This window comes from Schistocerca cancellata, chromosome 5 (genome assembly GCF_023864275.1).
Source record: "Schistocerca cancellata isolate TAMUIC-IGC-003103 chromosome 5, iqSchCanc2.1, whole genome shotgun sequence".
Classification (NCBI taxonomy): Eukaryota; Metazoa; Arthropoda; class Insecta; order Orthoptera; family Acrididae; genus Schistocerca; species Schistocerca cancellata.
In genome coordinates, this window is record NC_064630.1 from 275,497,192 (window position 1) to 275,513,985 (window position 16,794).

The window sequence follows — 16,794 nt, forward strand, 5'->3', positions numbered from 1 at the left end:
AGTAGTTGCAGGGGCAACAGTCTGGATGATTGACTGATCTGGTCTTGTAACGCTAACCAAAACGGCCTTGCTGTGCTGGAACTACGAACGGCTGAAAGTAAGGGGAAACTACAGCCGTAATTTTTCCAGAGGGAATGCAGCTTTACCGTATGATAAATGATGATGGCGTCCTCTTGAGTAAAACATTCCGGAGGTAAAATAGTCCCCCATTCGGATCTCCGGGCGGGGATTACTCAGGAGGACGTCGTTATCAGGAGAAAGAAAACTGGCATTCTACGGATCGGAGCGTGGAATGTCAGATCCCTTAATCGGGCAGGTAGGTTAGAAAATTGAAAAAGGGAAGTGGATAGGTTTAAGGTAGATATAGTGGGAATTAGTGAAATTCGGTGGCAGGAGGAAAACAAGACTTCTGGTCAGGTGAATACAGGGTTATAAATACAAAATCAAAGAGGGGTAATGCAGGAGTAGGTTTAATAATGAATTTAAAAAAATAGGAATGTCGGTAAGCTACTGCAAACAGCATAGTCAACGCATTATTGTGGCCAAGATAGATAAGAAGCCCACGCCTACCACAGTAGTACAAGTTTGTATGCCAACTAGCTCTGCAGATGACGAAGAGAGTGATGAAATATATGATGAGACAAAAGAAATTATTCAGATAGTGAAGGGAGGCGAAAATTTAATAGTTATGGGTGACTGGAATTCTATAGTGAGAAAAGGAAGAGAAGGAAACTTAGTAGGAGAATATGGAATGGGGGTAAGGAATGAAAGAGGAAGCCGTCAGGTAGAATTCTTCACAGAGTATAACTTAATCATAGCTAACACTTGGTTTAAGAATCATGAAAGAAGGTTGTATACGTGGAAGAGGCCTGGAGACACTGGAAGGTTTCAGATAGATTATATAATGGTAAAACAGCGATTTAGGAACCAGGTTTTAAATTGTAAGACATTTCCAGTTGCAGATGTTGACCCTTACCACAATCTATTGGTTATGAACTGTAGATTAGAACTGAAAAAACTGCAAAAAGGTGGGAATTCAAGGAGATGGGGCCTAGGATAAAATGACAAACCGGAGGTTATAGAGAGTTTCAGGGAGAGCATTAGGGAACGATTGACAAGAATGGGGGAAAGAAATACGGTAGAAGAAGAACGGGTAGCTTTGAGAAATGAAATAGTGAAGGCAGCAGAGGATCAAGTAGGTAAAAAGACGACGGCTAGTAGAAATCCTTGAGTTACAGAAGAGATAGTGAATTTAATTGACGAAATGAGAAAATATAAAAATGCAGTAAATGAAGAAGGCAAAAAGGAATACAAACGACTCAAAAATGATATCAACAGGAAATGCAAAATGGCTAAGCAGGGATGGCTATAGAACAAATGTAAGGATGTAGAAGCATATACCACTTGGGGTAAGATAGATACTGCCTACAGGAAAATTAAAGAGACCTTTAGACAAAAGAGAACCACTTGTATGAATATCAAGAGCGGAGATGGAAAACCAGTACTAAGCAAGAAAGGGAAAGCAGAAAGGTGGAAGGAGTATATAGAGGGTCTATACAAGGGCGATGTACTTGAGGACAATATTATGGAAATGGAAGAGAATGTAGAGGAAGATGAAATGGGAGATGCGATACTGCGTGAAGAGTTTGACAGAGCACTGAAAGACCTGAGTCGAAACAAGGTCCCCGGAGTAGACAACATTCCATTAGAACTGCTGACGGCCTTGGGAGAGCCAGTCCTGACAAAACTCTACCATTTGGTGAGCAAGATGTATGAGACAGGCGAAATAGCCTCAGACTTCAAGAAGAATATAATAATCCCAATCCCAAAGAAAGCAGGTGTTGACAGATGTGAAAATTACCGAACTACCAGCTTAATAAGTCACGGCTTCAAAATACTAACGCGAATTGCTTACAGACCAATGGAAAAACTGATAGAAGCCGACCTCGGGGAAGATCAGTTTGGATTCCTTAGAAATGTTGGAACACGTAAAGCAAGAATGACTCTACGACTCATCTTAGAAAATAGATTAAGGAAAGGCAAACCTACGTTTCTAGCATTTGTAGACTTAGAGAAAGCTTTTGAAGATGTTGACTAGAATACTCTCTTTCAAATTCTGAAGGTGGCAGGGGTAAAATACAGGAAGCGAAAGGCTATTTACAATTTGTAGAGAAATCAGATGGCAGTTATAAGAGTGGAAGAGCATGATGGGGAATCTGTGGATGGGAAGGGAGTGACACAGGGTTGCAGCCTATCCCCTATGTTATTCAATCTATACATTGAGCAAGCAGAAAAGGAAACAAAAGAAAAATTCGGAGTAGGAATTAGAATCCATGGAGAAGAAATAAAAACTTTGAGGTTTACCGATGACATTGTAATTCTGTCAGAGACAGCAAAGGACGTGGAACAGCAGTTGAACGGAATGGACAGTGCCTTGAAAGGAGGATATAAAATGAACAACAAAAGCAAAACGAGGATAATGGAAAGTAGCCGAATTAAATCGGATGATGCTGAGGGAATCAGATTAGGAAATGAGACACTTGAAGTAGTAAAGTAGTTTTGCTATTTGGGGAGCAAAATAACTGATGATGGGCGAAGTAGAGAGGATATAAAATGTAAACTGGCAATGGCAAGTAAAGCGTTTCTGAAGAAGAGAAATTTGTTAACATCGAGTATAGATTTAAGTATCAGGAAGTTTTTTCTATAAGTGTTTGTATGGAGTGAGCCATGTATGGAAGTGAAACGTGGACGATAAATAGTTTACACAAGAAGAGAATAGAAGCTCTCGAAATGTGGTGCTACAGAAGAATGCTGAAGATTAGATGGGTAGATCATATAACTATTGAATAGAATTGGGGAGAAGAGAAACTTGTGGCACAACTTGACTAGAAGAAGGGATCGGTTGGTAGGACATGTTCTGAGGCATCAAGGGGTCAACAATTTAGTATTGGAGGGCAGCGTGGAGGGTAAAAACCGTAGAGGGAGACCAAGAGATGAATACACTAAGCATATTCAGAAGGATGTAGGTTGCAGTAGGTGCTGGGAGATGAAGAAGCTTGCACAGGATAGAGTAGCATGGAGAGTGCATCAAACCAGTCTCTGGATTGAAGACCAGAACAACAACAATCTGGAGATCTGACCCTTCACAGTCTATAGCTGCTTGTGATGCACCTATAACTGCTTGTGATTCACTCTGATGCATGTAGGAATTCCTGTCTGAGAATAACATTGTAACTACATTCTGTTAAATCGACAAATATGAAAGGCTATGGCCTGACATTGATAGTTATTCTTGTCAAACAAGTTCCCATCAGCTGCACAAGTTTCCCGTTTGCGTACTCCAGTACAATCACTTTCGTATCACGAAATATAGTCTTCTTTAGCTGGTAACGAAAAGCATTCAACACTACAGAAAGAGGCCTTTGAGTCGACTAGCGCCCAGTTAGGTTAGCCATGAATGAGTTTTCTTGACATCTCGGTAACTGTCTTCCATGTAGAATTTACAGCTGTGACAGCCTCATCTGCATGGATGGTCGCCTCAGTTAGTTTTCTTCAGTTTGGCCCTAAATCGCGTCAGGAAAATTCCAGGATTGTTCCTGTGAAAGGTTGCGGCCGACTTCCTTCTCCATCCTTCCCTACTCCGATGGGACCGATGAGCTCGCTGTTTGGTCGGCTCCCCCAAATCAACCAATCAAGCAACCAAACCCATGAGTGAGGTTATCAAAGAAGAACAACCCTTACAAGTTCCACTATTTATACAACATCGAATATTTTAGAACATAGAAACATTACAAACATAAGACATTTCGAGAACCTTCTAGAAATGACACATACTAAGTAACAAATATCTCTATTTGATCTTATTTGAACTGGCCTCCCGCTGTACCCTAGTCTACGACGCACATAGGGTAGTTTTCCCTACAAGCTGGACAAAAGTCCACTTTTCACATGCGAGTAATTCCCGGAATGCAAAATTTCTGCGATAGTCCGGTAGATGAGGCAATCAGAGGCAATGTGTTATTTACGTATCGTGCACTGATACGCAGCAGAGCTTGTCTGTATTTACGGCTCGCTTGCAGTGCTTCTGAAGCTTCTCTACAGGCTTGAAATCACTCTGCGTTTGTGGATGTGCTAAAGTCTGTTTTTACTTGACGTGTGGTGAAAATCAATAGGGATTTCAAAGATCTGGGTGTGTATCTTTATTTAAAATTATTTACATTCATATTATTTACTGTTTTTACTACTTATCATTCTCATTCTTTTTGTTATAGTTCAGGGTATTTCCCTGCGTGTGATAGAAAAATCATTCCTCTACTGGAAATTTAATAAAAGTAGCCGCTAAATACCGTAGTTGATTTTGTACGAATGTTTTACAATAATGAGCTGTCAACTATAACACATTTCATCTCCGAAATGAATTGGGAAAGCGTTTTGTTTTTAATCCTATTTTCTTCGAAGGTCAAAATTATGACGAGAAAGGCCTCCTCATGACCTTACGAAGAGATGTTCTGAAAAGGAGTTTGCAAAAAGATTGGACTTTATGGAAAAATAATACTATCAGATCCTACATTCCCTGATGAAGAAAAGAAAGGTTTCAAACATAAACTATCTTATATTAAGCTACAGTTAAAGAAACTATGGCTTGCTTCATAAAAAGTTGAAAGTGCCTTCTTAAAAAATAACCATTACTGGGTGGAAAGTACCCTTAAAATTCTTTGCATAACTCGAGATGGCAGGCAAACAAAGTTAAAGGCACAAGACACAGCTATTGAGAAACAATTTTGGAGCCAAAGAATTAACGTATAACAGTAAAATGAAGCTCCCCGAATCTGGAAATGTTGAGGGTTCCAAAGTTGTTAAAGATGTTACTTCATCTTCTGCACGAGGAGCTAAATACAGACAAGCGTCGTAGAGACTTGAAAGCAGAAAAAAGACTTTCAAGTATACAAGGCTTATCAATCTTCGTGGAAGCTTCGCTGTCAAGGAAATAATGAGATATAATCCGAACAGCTGATAAGAAGGTGTAACCCTGTTACAGTATTCTTCAAGAGGCCAAAGAACGATGCTGCCCTTTATCTGAACCTTACCGCGTGACTGCCACATGAGCGGAAGTTAAACTTCAAGCCTTGCTTAATCACACATTTGAGAGGTTGTTATTATATTTGGAAGAGGTTTTAAATGATATTGCACTGAAACTTATCTATAAAAAACGTTTGTTCGGTTTCCTTGTTTCTTACGTATTATTACGTATTATTAATGGATCAGATGTGAGTAGTAGCATGTTTATTATACCCAGATTGCTTTCTTCTTGTGAGAATTTCCTGGAAACCATTTGTCTCTACAGATAAAAGTGCTTATTGCGGGCCTCGACTGCTTCTTCTGATAAACTGTCTGTGGATAAGAGGACTTGTTCGACGACATTTGGGCCATGCACCAAAACCTTGTGTACAGTGGGAGACATAGGGAGCCGCCGATATAAATCAAGAAACGGTCTTCTGTTTCAACACTATAAACAAAAAAATTGTTTATGTCTCACTTACGTCCACTGGAAATAGCTTCTAGAAACACTGAATCGGCAAGTCTGCACGTGTTATTTCTGATGATGTTCCACGGTCTGCAACAAATCTTCTACTCGTATTTCCATCATTGCTGTTTCCACATAGCGTTGCTTTGGAAGATCTACAGCCAATCCCAATCGGTTTCTCAACATTTCTTGTGTCACGTTTTTTCTCTCTTGAACAAGCTTCTTTTCCTCTTTTGAACGGATTTGTCACTTGTTGATGTTTATTTTACAAGCCAAGTGCAACAAAAATTCGAAAAATGTAATTCGGACATGAATTACAGATAGACCAATCTGAATATCTTCTGTATTTACTACTTTGATTTTTGACAAGTCATTCATGCCTTTTGCGGTAGTTTTGCAATTATAGCATCTCGTCGTCGATGTATCTCTGTTGCTGCATTGCAGACCTTTGCATTTACCATAGTCATAAGCAATGTGAGTTTTATAGATAAATCAGCCTCCGTTCCTGCAATTTTTGTTTCTTGTAGTGTTTCAATTTGCCTGTTGATATAACTAATTTCTTCATTAGTAACATGAACTGTTTCATAAATAAATCTATTCTTATTGGTCAGCAATAGCAAGGAGATGTTGATGTAGAATGTTTCCGAACAATTAGGTGTTTATCCGTGCGATTAATAAGTTGGGGAGGCGCTGAAGATGACAAATATGTTCGCATCAGAATCACGGTTGTTTTGAAATTGTTTAAACTGAATTTGCTGAGAACCATCAGAACCCTAACTGCTCTCAATGAAGAATTAAATAAAAATACGATAGTATTTTTTTATTTTATGTAATAAAGTATGTAAATACATTATTTTTCTTCAAATAAGTTCTACAGGGCCTCAAAGTGTAGAAAATACCGAACAGTAATTTCGGTCAACTTTTTGCATGAAATACCCCGACGTGGGTCGCTAACCACTAATCCACAGAGCTTGCAGCACAGCTCGCGCCAATATATCACTAAAATGCATTCGAAAGTATGACATCTGTCCATGTAAAGAGGATACAGACTTATCCATTTGACCCAGTCATACTATTTGCGTATATGTGCTGACAACATTTTTAACCAGGAGCCACTATGAATTAAAACACAAAGGAATTACAGACATTGGCTGCGAGTGGGCATTGATTAAATTCAATGGGGAAAGTTGAAAATTTGTGCTGGACCAGCATTCATGACCCGGTCTCCTGCTTCCTATGCAGATGCGCTGACCACTGCGCAATCTGGACACACTGGCCATTGAATCTGCGCGATCTACCCTAGCATGGCTCCCGTCAGACCTAAATTCTCATCTTATCCACACACTACTAATGAAGTGCCCTTTACCCATCATCATCATTACTATTTGCATTTAGAATGGTTTGCTTCCAGCAGCCCAGGCGAATGCCAGGGTTGATAGTACTAATAAGTGATAGCCGACACCATCTTTTTCCTTTCTCATTATTACGATTTAGTAAACAAATTTTGACACTATATGTTTATTAGTACAGATTCCCGCATAATTTTGTTCTGGAATTTCATTTTTCTGTATTTGATTATTCCGTTTTCATTTTCTTTGCTGAAGTTGTGTGTGTACATTACGACGTGTACTATGAGATAGTTTCATTGACACAGATGTCCGCCCCGATAGCTGAGTGGTCAGCGAGACAGATTGCCGTCCTATGGGCCCGGGTTCGATTCCCATCTGCGTCGGGGATTTTCTCCGGTCAGGGACTGGGTGTTGTGCTGTTTTCATCATCATTTCATCACCATCCGGCGCGCAGGTCGCCCAATGTGGCGTCGAATGTTATAAGACCTGCACCAAAGCGACCGGACCTGCCCCGCAAGGGGCCTCCCGGCCAATGACGCCGAACCTCATTTCCATTTTCATTGACACAGATGCCCAACTGATTAAATGTTAAATAAACAATGAATAAGAGGCTTCGTTAGTGATTGTCCAGGTCAATAACTGGAAAAAAAAGAAACCAAGGGGACAAGAAAAGACCTGCGATCAGTTAGCCTTTAATTATATTATAAATTTGAAAAAATAAACAAAAAAAATACAAGGAAGACGCGTTTATTAAATCGAATACGATTATAAGATTTAAAAATCTAGAAATCTTTTAGACACCCGTTCACATATTTAGTTTTACTTGAAAAATCATTTATTTAGCTTTAATATTAAGAAAAACTCTTTATTTGTTTACGAAAATCACAACAAAAGTGTCAATCTCACAATCAGCACATTCATTGTGGGCCCACATTTCACAGAGCATACATAATTCACTACTACAGTCCTCGGCATACATCTCCTCACAAAAGAGGCCAGTAGTGTCGTTATTAACAGGCATGCTAACACCAAATGCAGTTTGAGTATTAGACTCAAACCGAATCTGTGTCTGAATGGTATGACTGATCATCAGGATTTTTTGTGGAGAGAAGTAATTTTCACTTGCAGGATTTCTGGGGAATCTTTTTATTTTTTACTAGCATAGCGCTCGCTACTTCGCTCGCGTAGACTGTATGGTCTTAGAGAGTTTTTTTCGTTTTTATTTAATCGAATTTCTTTGTCCACAAATTGCAACAGTTTCTAAGCATTTCATGCTAATTAAAGTCATATAAGCATGGTTTCTTCCGAATGTAATTCTGACCAAAAAGTGATTCTGGTAGCCGGAGCCCAAAGTTCTTGTTAATCATGCCTTTTGCATTCTTGTGGAGGTATTTCCATAGCAAATCATCCCCTAACAAATATTTATTTATATCTAAACTAGAAGTGAAATGCCAATTTTCATAAATTTATCTTTAAAATTTTTTTGATGTAACGCAATATTTTCTTCAAAATTTTGATCCCTTAGGGCTGAATTTCCAGAAACAATGAAACACGTATTTTTTTTATTTCTAAGCGAGAAATCAAACAGCAATTGTCATAGATGTAGCCTTAAAATCATTTGGCAGTTTTTCAATAATTATTTATTTTCAAAATAACTTTCACTCACTATTTCACCCCTTTAGTGGATGAACTTACAAAAATGCTGGAACATGTGTTTTTTATTTTCTGACTGGGAAACCAAAAACCAGTTTCCGTAGTTCCAGCTTCAGAAAACCCTTAATAGCGACATACTTTCAAAAAGCCTTTCACCCCTCTTTCACCCCCTAGGAGTGGCATTTCGCACAATCCCTTCTTTAGTGATGCCTACGATAAAAGTTCACACCTTCTCCAAAGTTCAAGTTTCTATTCTTAGCGGTTGGGCTGGACGATGATGAGTCAGTGAATCTATTCCATGTTCTATTTCACCCCTTTAGGGGTTGAATTTCAAAAAATAGTGAAACACGTATATTTTCATCTCTAACCGGGAAACCATACACCAATTTACAGATATTTACCTTTAAAAATGGTTTCACAATGAAATGTTTTCATAAAACGTTTGAACCCTTATTTCACCGTCTTCGGGGTTCAGCTTCCAAAAACACTGAAACACGTATTTCTTTATTTGTAACCGAGAAGTCAAATACCATTGTTCATAGATGTAGCTTTAAAAATATTTTAGTAGTTCCTTACTAATGACATATTTTCAAAACTACCTTTCATCCACTATTTCACCTCCTACGATTAAATTTCCAGAAATGCTGAAACACGTATTTTTTTATTTCTGACGGAGAAATAAAATTCCAGTTTCCGTAGGTCTGGCTTCAAAACTGGCTTAATAGCGACATTTTTCAGAAAAAGAAAACCTTCTTAAACGACGCCTACAGTAAAAGACAGCAGCGTCTCCAAATCAAGTTTCTGTCGTTAGCGGTTTGGGCCGGCCGATGATGAGTCAGTCAGTCAGTCAATCAGTCAGGACATCGCCTTTTATATACAGAGATTCCTTATTCTTCACTTATTACGCTTGACATTCTTTCACTGACGCACTTCTTCCTAGATTTTTTCAGATCACATTGTTCCCTTTTCTGTCTTTCGTCTTGGAATTCCTGTCCAAACTGTTTCTCTTCTCTCTTCTCTTCTGCAATTACTAACTCCAGTTTATAAGGCAACTATGTTAGGGCAGCATTTGTAGACTTAGGATCTTCGCTTGTTGTCTTTCGTTTGAGCTTCAGAATGGGCCAAATATGTCTTGGTCAAATGTCTGCTTTAGGTTTCTTTCATGTAGAAAATACGGATGGACCAGCTTCTTCTAAATTCTTAGCACGAGGCAAAATATTGTGGCTTTAATTCTTTGATGTGGCGACAGGAAAACTGCTGAATTTCATCTCTTGAGAAGATACAATAACAATTGTATCTTTTGGGGAAAACATTCCGATATTTTGTTGGACACTTCACAGATCTAGCTTTGCCATGTAGATTAAGCTTCCGTAAAATCCTATCGGTTGCAAGGGTAGATTCCTGGCACTCTGAAATTACCGGCAGCGATTATTCCAGTTTGCATAATAGTTCCGAAATGTATGTGGTCTGTCATTAAGACGCATCCATTGTCGAATATTTTCGCTGGAATAATTTTTAACGCGTCCGTACATTAATGATATTTCTTCAGTGATTCACTCCTGCAACTACCATCTATATGCCGACAACATCCAACTGTACATAAGTGCAAGCCCCAAGAACATTGCTGACGCAGTAGCGAGTATTAACGCAGAGCTTTGCTCTGTTTCTCGATGGGCACAGAACCTAGGTCTGAAACTAAACCCCAAGAAATCCCATGTCATACTTATATCTCATCCAAAGTTAATGAGACGGCACTTTCGCGAAACAGTCCCTCAAATACTCCTCAATGGTACCCAACTACCATACCAAAAAACAATAAAAGACCTTGGAATAATCTTGAATGAACACCTAAACTGGGAAGAACAAACAGTCACAGCTTGCCGGAAATCGCTCTCCTCCCTCCATGCAATTCAAACATTTAGAAAAATATTTCCAACCCATGTTAAACAAAAATTAGTCCAAACACTACTCTTGCCTAATCTTTACTACTATGATGTAGTTCAATACGGCACAAATAGTGAAAATTCGAGATGCCTCGAGCTAGTGATGATTGCTTGCATTAAATACGTGTGCAATATACGGTTGTATGATCATATCAGTCCTTCATACTCCCAACTAGGTTGGACACGCCCACATAAGGCACGCGATCTCCACACGATGTGCTTACTTCATCGATTTCTTAGCCACTGGTGCCCCCAATACTTATCTTCTCACATTAAACACCTATCATCATTCCACAACCGCAATACCAGATCGGATACGTCTAGCATCTTGGCTGTACCTTTACATAGCACAAAATCTTTCTCCGTGTCATTCTCCATCTCAGCCATACGACTATGGAACGCGCTCCCCTGTGATCTGCGTCTTATCCAGAACCACTCAACATTCAAGAGGGAACTCAAAACTGACATATTATGGACGGCATAGCCACCATTGTTGTGCCCCTCTCAATCTCTTTCTTTATCCTCTCCATCATATCTTCGAATTTTACCATTCTATTTCTCTTCCTCTAACCTATCTACCTCTTCTATAACTCTTTCACCCCATTCTATCGTCTTATGTCTCTGCTCGATGAGAATAACTCACAAGCTGCAAGAGCATAACGTGAAAATTCCCAACTAGCAATAGGACTGCATTCATAAAAGAAAAATATGTTTACTATCATATACATAGTCATTACTATTATTATTATTCTTGATTGTTATAATTATTTCTTTGATTGTTATAATTATCATTGTACTACTGTTATAATCTCTATTTCTTTTTTCTTTAACATTAATACTGTATAACACGTTATATGTCCTTAATGTTCTGTAGAAACTGTAACTCGTTCAATCTGAGTATGCCCGGTTAGGTGTAAGAGAGGGCCTGAAGGCCCTAATCTTGCCAGGTAAAATAAATACATAAATAAATAAATTAAATTAAATAAATATATTATCCGTGGGTTGCATCTCATGGCTCGTTGAAGGAGGAGGGCATATGATGGTAACGTGATTTTTTTATTTGGAACAGGCCCCAATACAACTTTTTGTAATATTACATGCATGCACTGTATGCACGCGTGCATGCTTGTGTGTGTGTGTGTGTGTGTGTGTGTGTGTGTGTGTGTGTGTGTGTGTAGTGTAATGTAATGTTTGTGTTGTATGATGATGATTATGTGACATTGAAAAGAACGGAGAGAGTGAAACCCGTTGCCGTCACATAGCCTAATCCTCACGAATAGCACCGAGGGGGCCGCCAACCTTAACGTACTCATCCGACGGACTTCATGCGACACTGCGTTAAGGTTTGGCGTTTAAACCAGGACATTGGCGCAAATTCTGGTGATCATGAACTTTACGCCACCACCTCCCCTTCTCTTGCCGATCAAATAGCGGCATTGAAAAGTTTTTCCTCCAGCAGGATTCGAACAGGCTTTACCCTCAGGTCAGGCGCCCACGCACAATCGTGCATTAGCTGCCACGATCATGAAGGCGGGACTGGTAAATTGATAAATGGCGCAAGATTAACATCCTCAATATTTCTTGAGTGCGTGCCCATCATGAATTATGACAGGATCTTCTGCTATTGGCTTAGTCTTCTTAACAAAGTGACTGAACCAGTCTGTAAATAGACTCTAACTGAATCTACCCAGACGGATGGCATCTTCCAATAGCTCTAGGTGAAGCCCCTCTCATTAAAACGTTTACCTTTCCTAGGGAAGTTCATGAAATGATCGAACCATTTTGGTTTAAACTCTTTGTGGGTTTTAGAATGCGTGGTTGGTTTTAGTTATTTGGCTGCGTTTAATGTCTACTGGTCAAGGAAAACTTCAGTCGGAATACCCTGATGATTTGTCACACAATATTTCAACAATAAAAATATGCAGACTATTTTCTATATGAGGTGAAAATAAATAATGTCCACGACTCACTAATGGTCTTAGTTAAATAAATTGAAGTTTATTAATTCCTTTTAATTGGAGTCAATTTAAAGACAGCAGTAAAGTTTTAAATTAAAAGACGAGAGCAGTTTACCATGTTAACTGTTGAGTGGTTCTGGTAAAATACTAAAAACTGTTCGAAGTTCAATCATGTGTGTTCAAATTCAGAAGTCCACACTGGTACACTGGTTAACCAATACAAATCACAAGTCCAAAACTTAAAGACTATTAATCTTACTCTACACATATGTATTATATATCAAATAAAACGGAAATTTTCTCAGCTCTCCCGCTGCTGTCCTTCGTTTTTGGTTGAGCTCATTAGTTTGCTCAATAATAAAAGTCTTTTAAATGTAAGCGCTACTTTAGGCTATTTTACTGTCAATAAATCAGAACCAAATAGAACTAATAGCATTTATATATAAATGCGTAAGCCTAAATTGATATTCTGTCGTTACTTCCATTATATTACTATCCAATTTGAGTGAAACTGGCGTTTACGTGCTCAGAATATATATTCTGGCATGTAGTTTTGTAGTGATACATCCCATTCTTTGGATGAGAGGTATCGTGTCCTTAAATACATATTTCAGAGAAAAGATATTCGTGACTGAGAGTAGTCGATAAGTAGTGAGCACCCTACTGTTGGGAGGTGTTTTAAATCGTAGGTGCTGATACCAGAGCTAACGATCGAGAGAGTGTAGGAGTGTGGGTAGCAGCCAGACGACCCTACCTGCTGAGGTGGAGACGGGAGCTCCATGGAGCGTGCGGTGCGGAAGAATGAGCTCCACGAAATATAAGAAAGCGAAATGTCAAAGACAATAAATTCATTGTAATGGTTAATTATCAAGTTGAACATCAGATCTGTTATGTACGTAGTATAGAGAGGCAGTATTGGTAGCTGTCCTCATTTATTATGTATTGATGTGTAATTTTGAAGATGGTATAAGATGGTGAATTGAATCTCTCTTCTTACTAATGTGATGGTGTGGATGAGAACGACAAGTTGTCTTTCAGTAGCATTATCTGCAGCCTATAAGGAGGCGAACATGGAACCAGCATGGAGGAAGAAGGCACACGGATTCAGGAAACAGACTAGCAGAACCTTGATTAATAATATTTAACTGCGACCAAAAATTCAATAACCAACATTCATTGAATATAAAAGGTGTGTTCAGGTGGCAAGTTATGTAAGTATTTGGTGCATGAGGTGAAGTATAACGAACCACCAGACAACCCAAGTCAACCTGAAACAATTCATTTTGAAAAATATAAAATTTATAAAAATGCTCCTCTTCTTTTCAGATAGAGCCACATGAGCTCTATCTGTGGACACTTAGTTCATAAAACTAGCACAAAGCGTCGGAGATAACTTAAAAAATACTTGCTTGATCGATGGCGCATTTTCACACAGGCACACGTCTCATTTTCCTCTTTTTGAAGATGTAGGTTTTTCTGTCACTCGTTTCCGCTATGTAGGGTCATCCGTCCTATGTCCCTTGCCAACGGCAAGCTATTGAGCCAAAGTACGAGTTTACTTGCTGTGCTCCTGCAGCCGTGGGATTTCTCATATTCTCAGTTTCCGTCAATCACTGCTTCTTAAAGTTACAGCGTTCAGACGTACCGGGCTGTACCCTCATCGTAGCCAAACTAAAATTACGTGACTAAAATACAATGTCGTAGTGGAACGTCTTTCTGAAAGAAATACTTATTCAGCTACAGACCTGCCAATAACGTTCTTCCTGAAAATTAGTGGTGAAGATCCTGAAAAATGGCAAATAATGAGTTCTGTAGCAATGTTCTAAGGCATTTGAGGGCAGACATGAGGAAAACTTCTCAGAAGTGGTGTACGAACAACTGTTTACTCCACGATGACAACACACGACTGTATAAAGCCATCATTATTGACGAAGTTTGTACTAAAAACAAGTCGACTTTTGTGGAAATGATTCTCGGCCGAAACATGAAATTCCCACAATATTTGATTCACCCAACTGACCGACATCTTTAGGTGGGGATCTGACAACGATATCCGACATTTCGCCCTAGAATCGTTCCATTGTGAATACTTCACAACATCGGACGCTTTGCCCGAGAACCATTTCATACTTGAAGACGTTGTTCTCACCAGACAGCTCCGTACGACTGCTTCACATTCACCAAGTGAAAATCAAGTTTAAAGGGGCGAAGATTTGTTATAGTAAGGAATATAGAAGTGTAAACGAACAGGGTATACACTAATAAAGTAAGACCTCGACGACGCATTTCGGAAGTGAGAGATTGGTATATCCTCACCCATGATAGCTGCTTTGAAGATGATGGTCCAGTTTATTATTTAAGTAATACCTAATCATTTTAAATGATATACTGTACAAAGTTTTCGGCATACTAACTTACATTTCATGTGATCATATACTAGCTACGAACTCATGACAGGCACACTGAACTCACCGTTCGTCACATTCTCGGTGTCGATGTAGCAGTGAGCGGCAGTGAGCTCGGATGTGGCTGACACGATGGCTCCGGAACAGTGAATGTCTTCTGTGAAGTGCAGGAAGGCAGCGTACGGGCGGACGCCATTCTCCTCCTCGTAGCCACCCGCCAGCCGCCGGCGCCGCACATGCCTCTCACACTGTGGATCAATCGTCAGTTCCTTTATGTAAGTTTTAAGTAGACCTGTGGGCATTATCCACTAACACAAAGTTTGGATTCAGTGTACACAGTGGCTTACATACTGTATTCAGTGTTTTACTTTGTGACGTGCACTCATGATCAACTGAACTAAAAGATAGCTGCTGTGAGAGAAAGGGAGCACTCCCCTCGCACGCTGAATGGAATACGAGTAGTTATTTGTGTCACATTACTACATTGTTAGCAGATCTAGTGTTGGTAGTCAGCGTTACATGCTATTGCGGGATGCACAAAGTGCCTGTGAATGCAACTGTTCACTTGCAACTGTCTGGCACGTAAGTTTTGAGTGTAGACTATGAAAGAGGTCAGTGTCCTCCTGGCCTCCCCTGATTTGCACTCAAATGATGAAACAGAAAACAACATATTGCACACATAAACCACCTTATAGTAACAAATGACAACGTACCCAATGTGTTCCCGACTGAAACATACGTCCACTTGCTGCGAGGTCTCGTAAGTGCCTAACTGCCCTCAACAAACGTCAAGCCGGCGCACACAAATATAGCTGTAAAGTTCCCAAAATTGAGTAAGGTGTACCGGACAGCACCTAACTGCAAAGGTTACGCTGGATGTGACTACAGGTGGCAAAACTGAGCAAGACAACTCAAAGCGTGATATCACGGCATTTCATCATGACCAGATAAAGGCTGCCAGAGCATATGGAACACACTATTTCCAAGGTGACAGAGTCACAGGGATTTCAGGGGCTATTGTAGCAAGAGTCTACCATAGGTATCACGGTTCGGAGAAAACCACAGGCCTCAAAGTCACCTGGAGTAGAAAACATATTAAAGATAAGGCTCGCCGTCTGCCACTGTCGGTCGTTACAGAGGTCATATGGGCCACAGTGCAGCATCTCATTCGCCGAGCCATTGTTGTATAATGACAACCAAAGGACAGGCACAGTATGCAGAATCACTTTATTACACTACTGGCCATTAAAATTGCTACACCACGAAGATGACGTGCTACAGACGCGAAATTTAACCGACAGGAAGATGATGCTGTGATATGCAAATATTAGCTTTTCAGAGCATTCACACAAGGTTGGCGCCGGTGCCGACACCTACAACGTGCTGACATGAGGAAAGTTTCCAACCGACTTCTCATACACAAACAGCAGTTGACCGACGTTGCCTGGTGAAACGTTGTTGTGATGCCTCGTGTAAGGAGGAGAAATGCGTACCATCACGTTTCCAACTTTCATAAAGGTCGGATTGTAACCTATTGCGATTGCGGTTTATCGTATCGCGACGTCGCTGCTCGCGTCGATCGAGATCCAATGACTGTTAGCAATATATGGAATCGGTGGGTTCAGTTGGGGAAAACGGAACGCCGTACTGGATCTCAACGGCCTCGTATCACTAGCAGTCGAGATGACAGGCATCATATCCGCATGGGTGTAACGGATCGTGCAGCCACGTCTCGATCCCTGAGTCAGCAGATGGGGACGTTTGCAAGACAACAACCATCTTCACGAACAGTTCGACGACGTTTGCAACAGCATGGACCACCAGCTCGGAGATCATGGCTGCGGTTACCCTTGACGCTGCATCACAGACAGGAGTGCCTGCGATGGTGTACTCAACGACGAACCTGGGTGTACGAATGGCAAAACGTCATTTTTTCGGATGAATCTAGGTTCTGTTTACAGC

General features: G+C 40.0%; 1 protein-coding gene across 1 annotated transcript in view; it reads right to left on the reverse strand.

The window, feature by feature from the left end:
- The window catches only part of LOC126188491 (ovochymase-2-like), a 112,401-nt gene extending 97,267 nt beyond the window's left edge, over positions 1 to 15,134 (reverse strand). Inside the window, exon 1 of the mRNA XM_049930095.1 lies at positions 14,900 to 15,134. Coding sequence (XP_049786052.1) covers positions 14,900 to 15,134 — 235 coding nt within the window. The remainder of the gene's footprint in view (positions 1 to 14,899) is intronic.
- Positions 15,135 to 16,794: the final 1,660 nt, after the last annotated feature.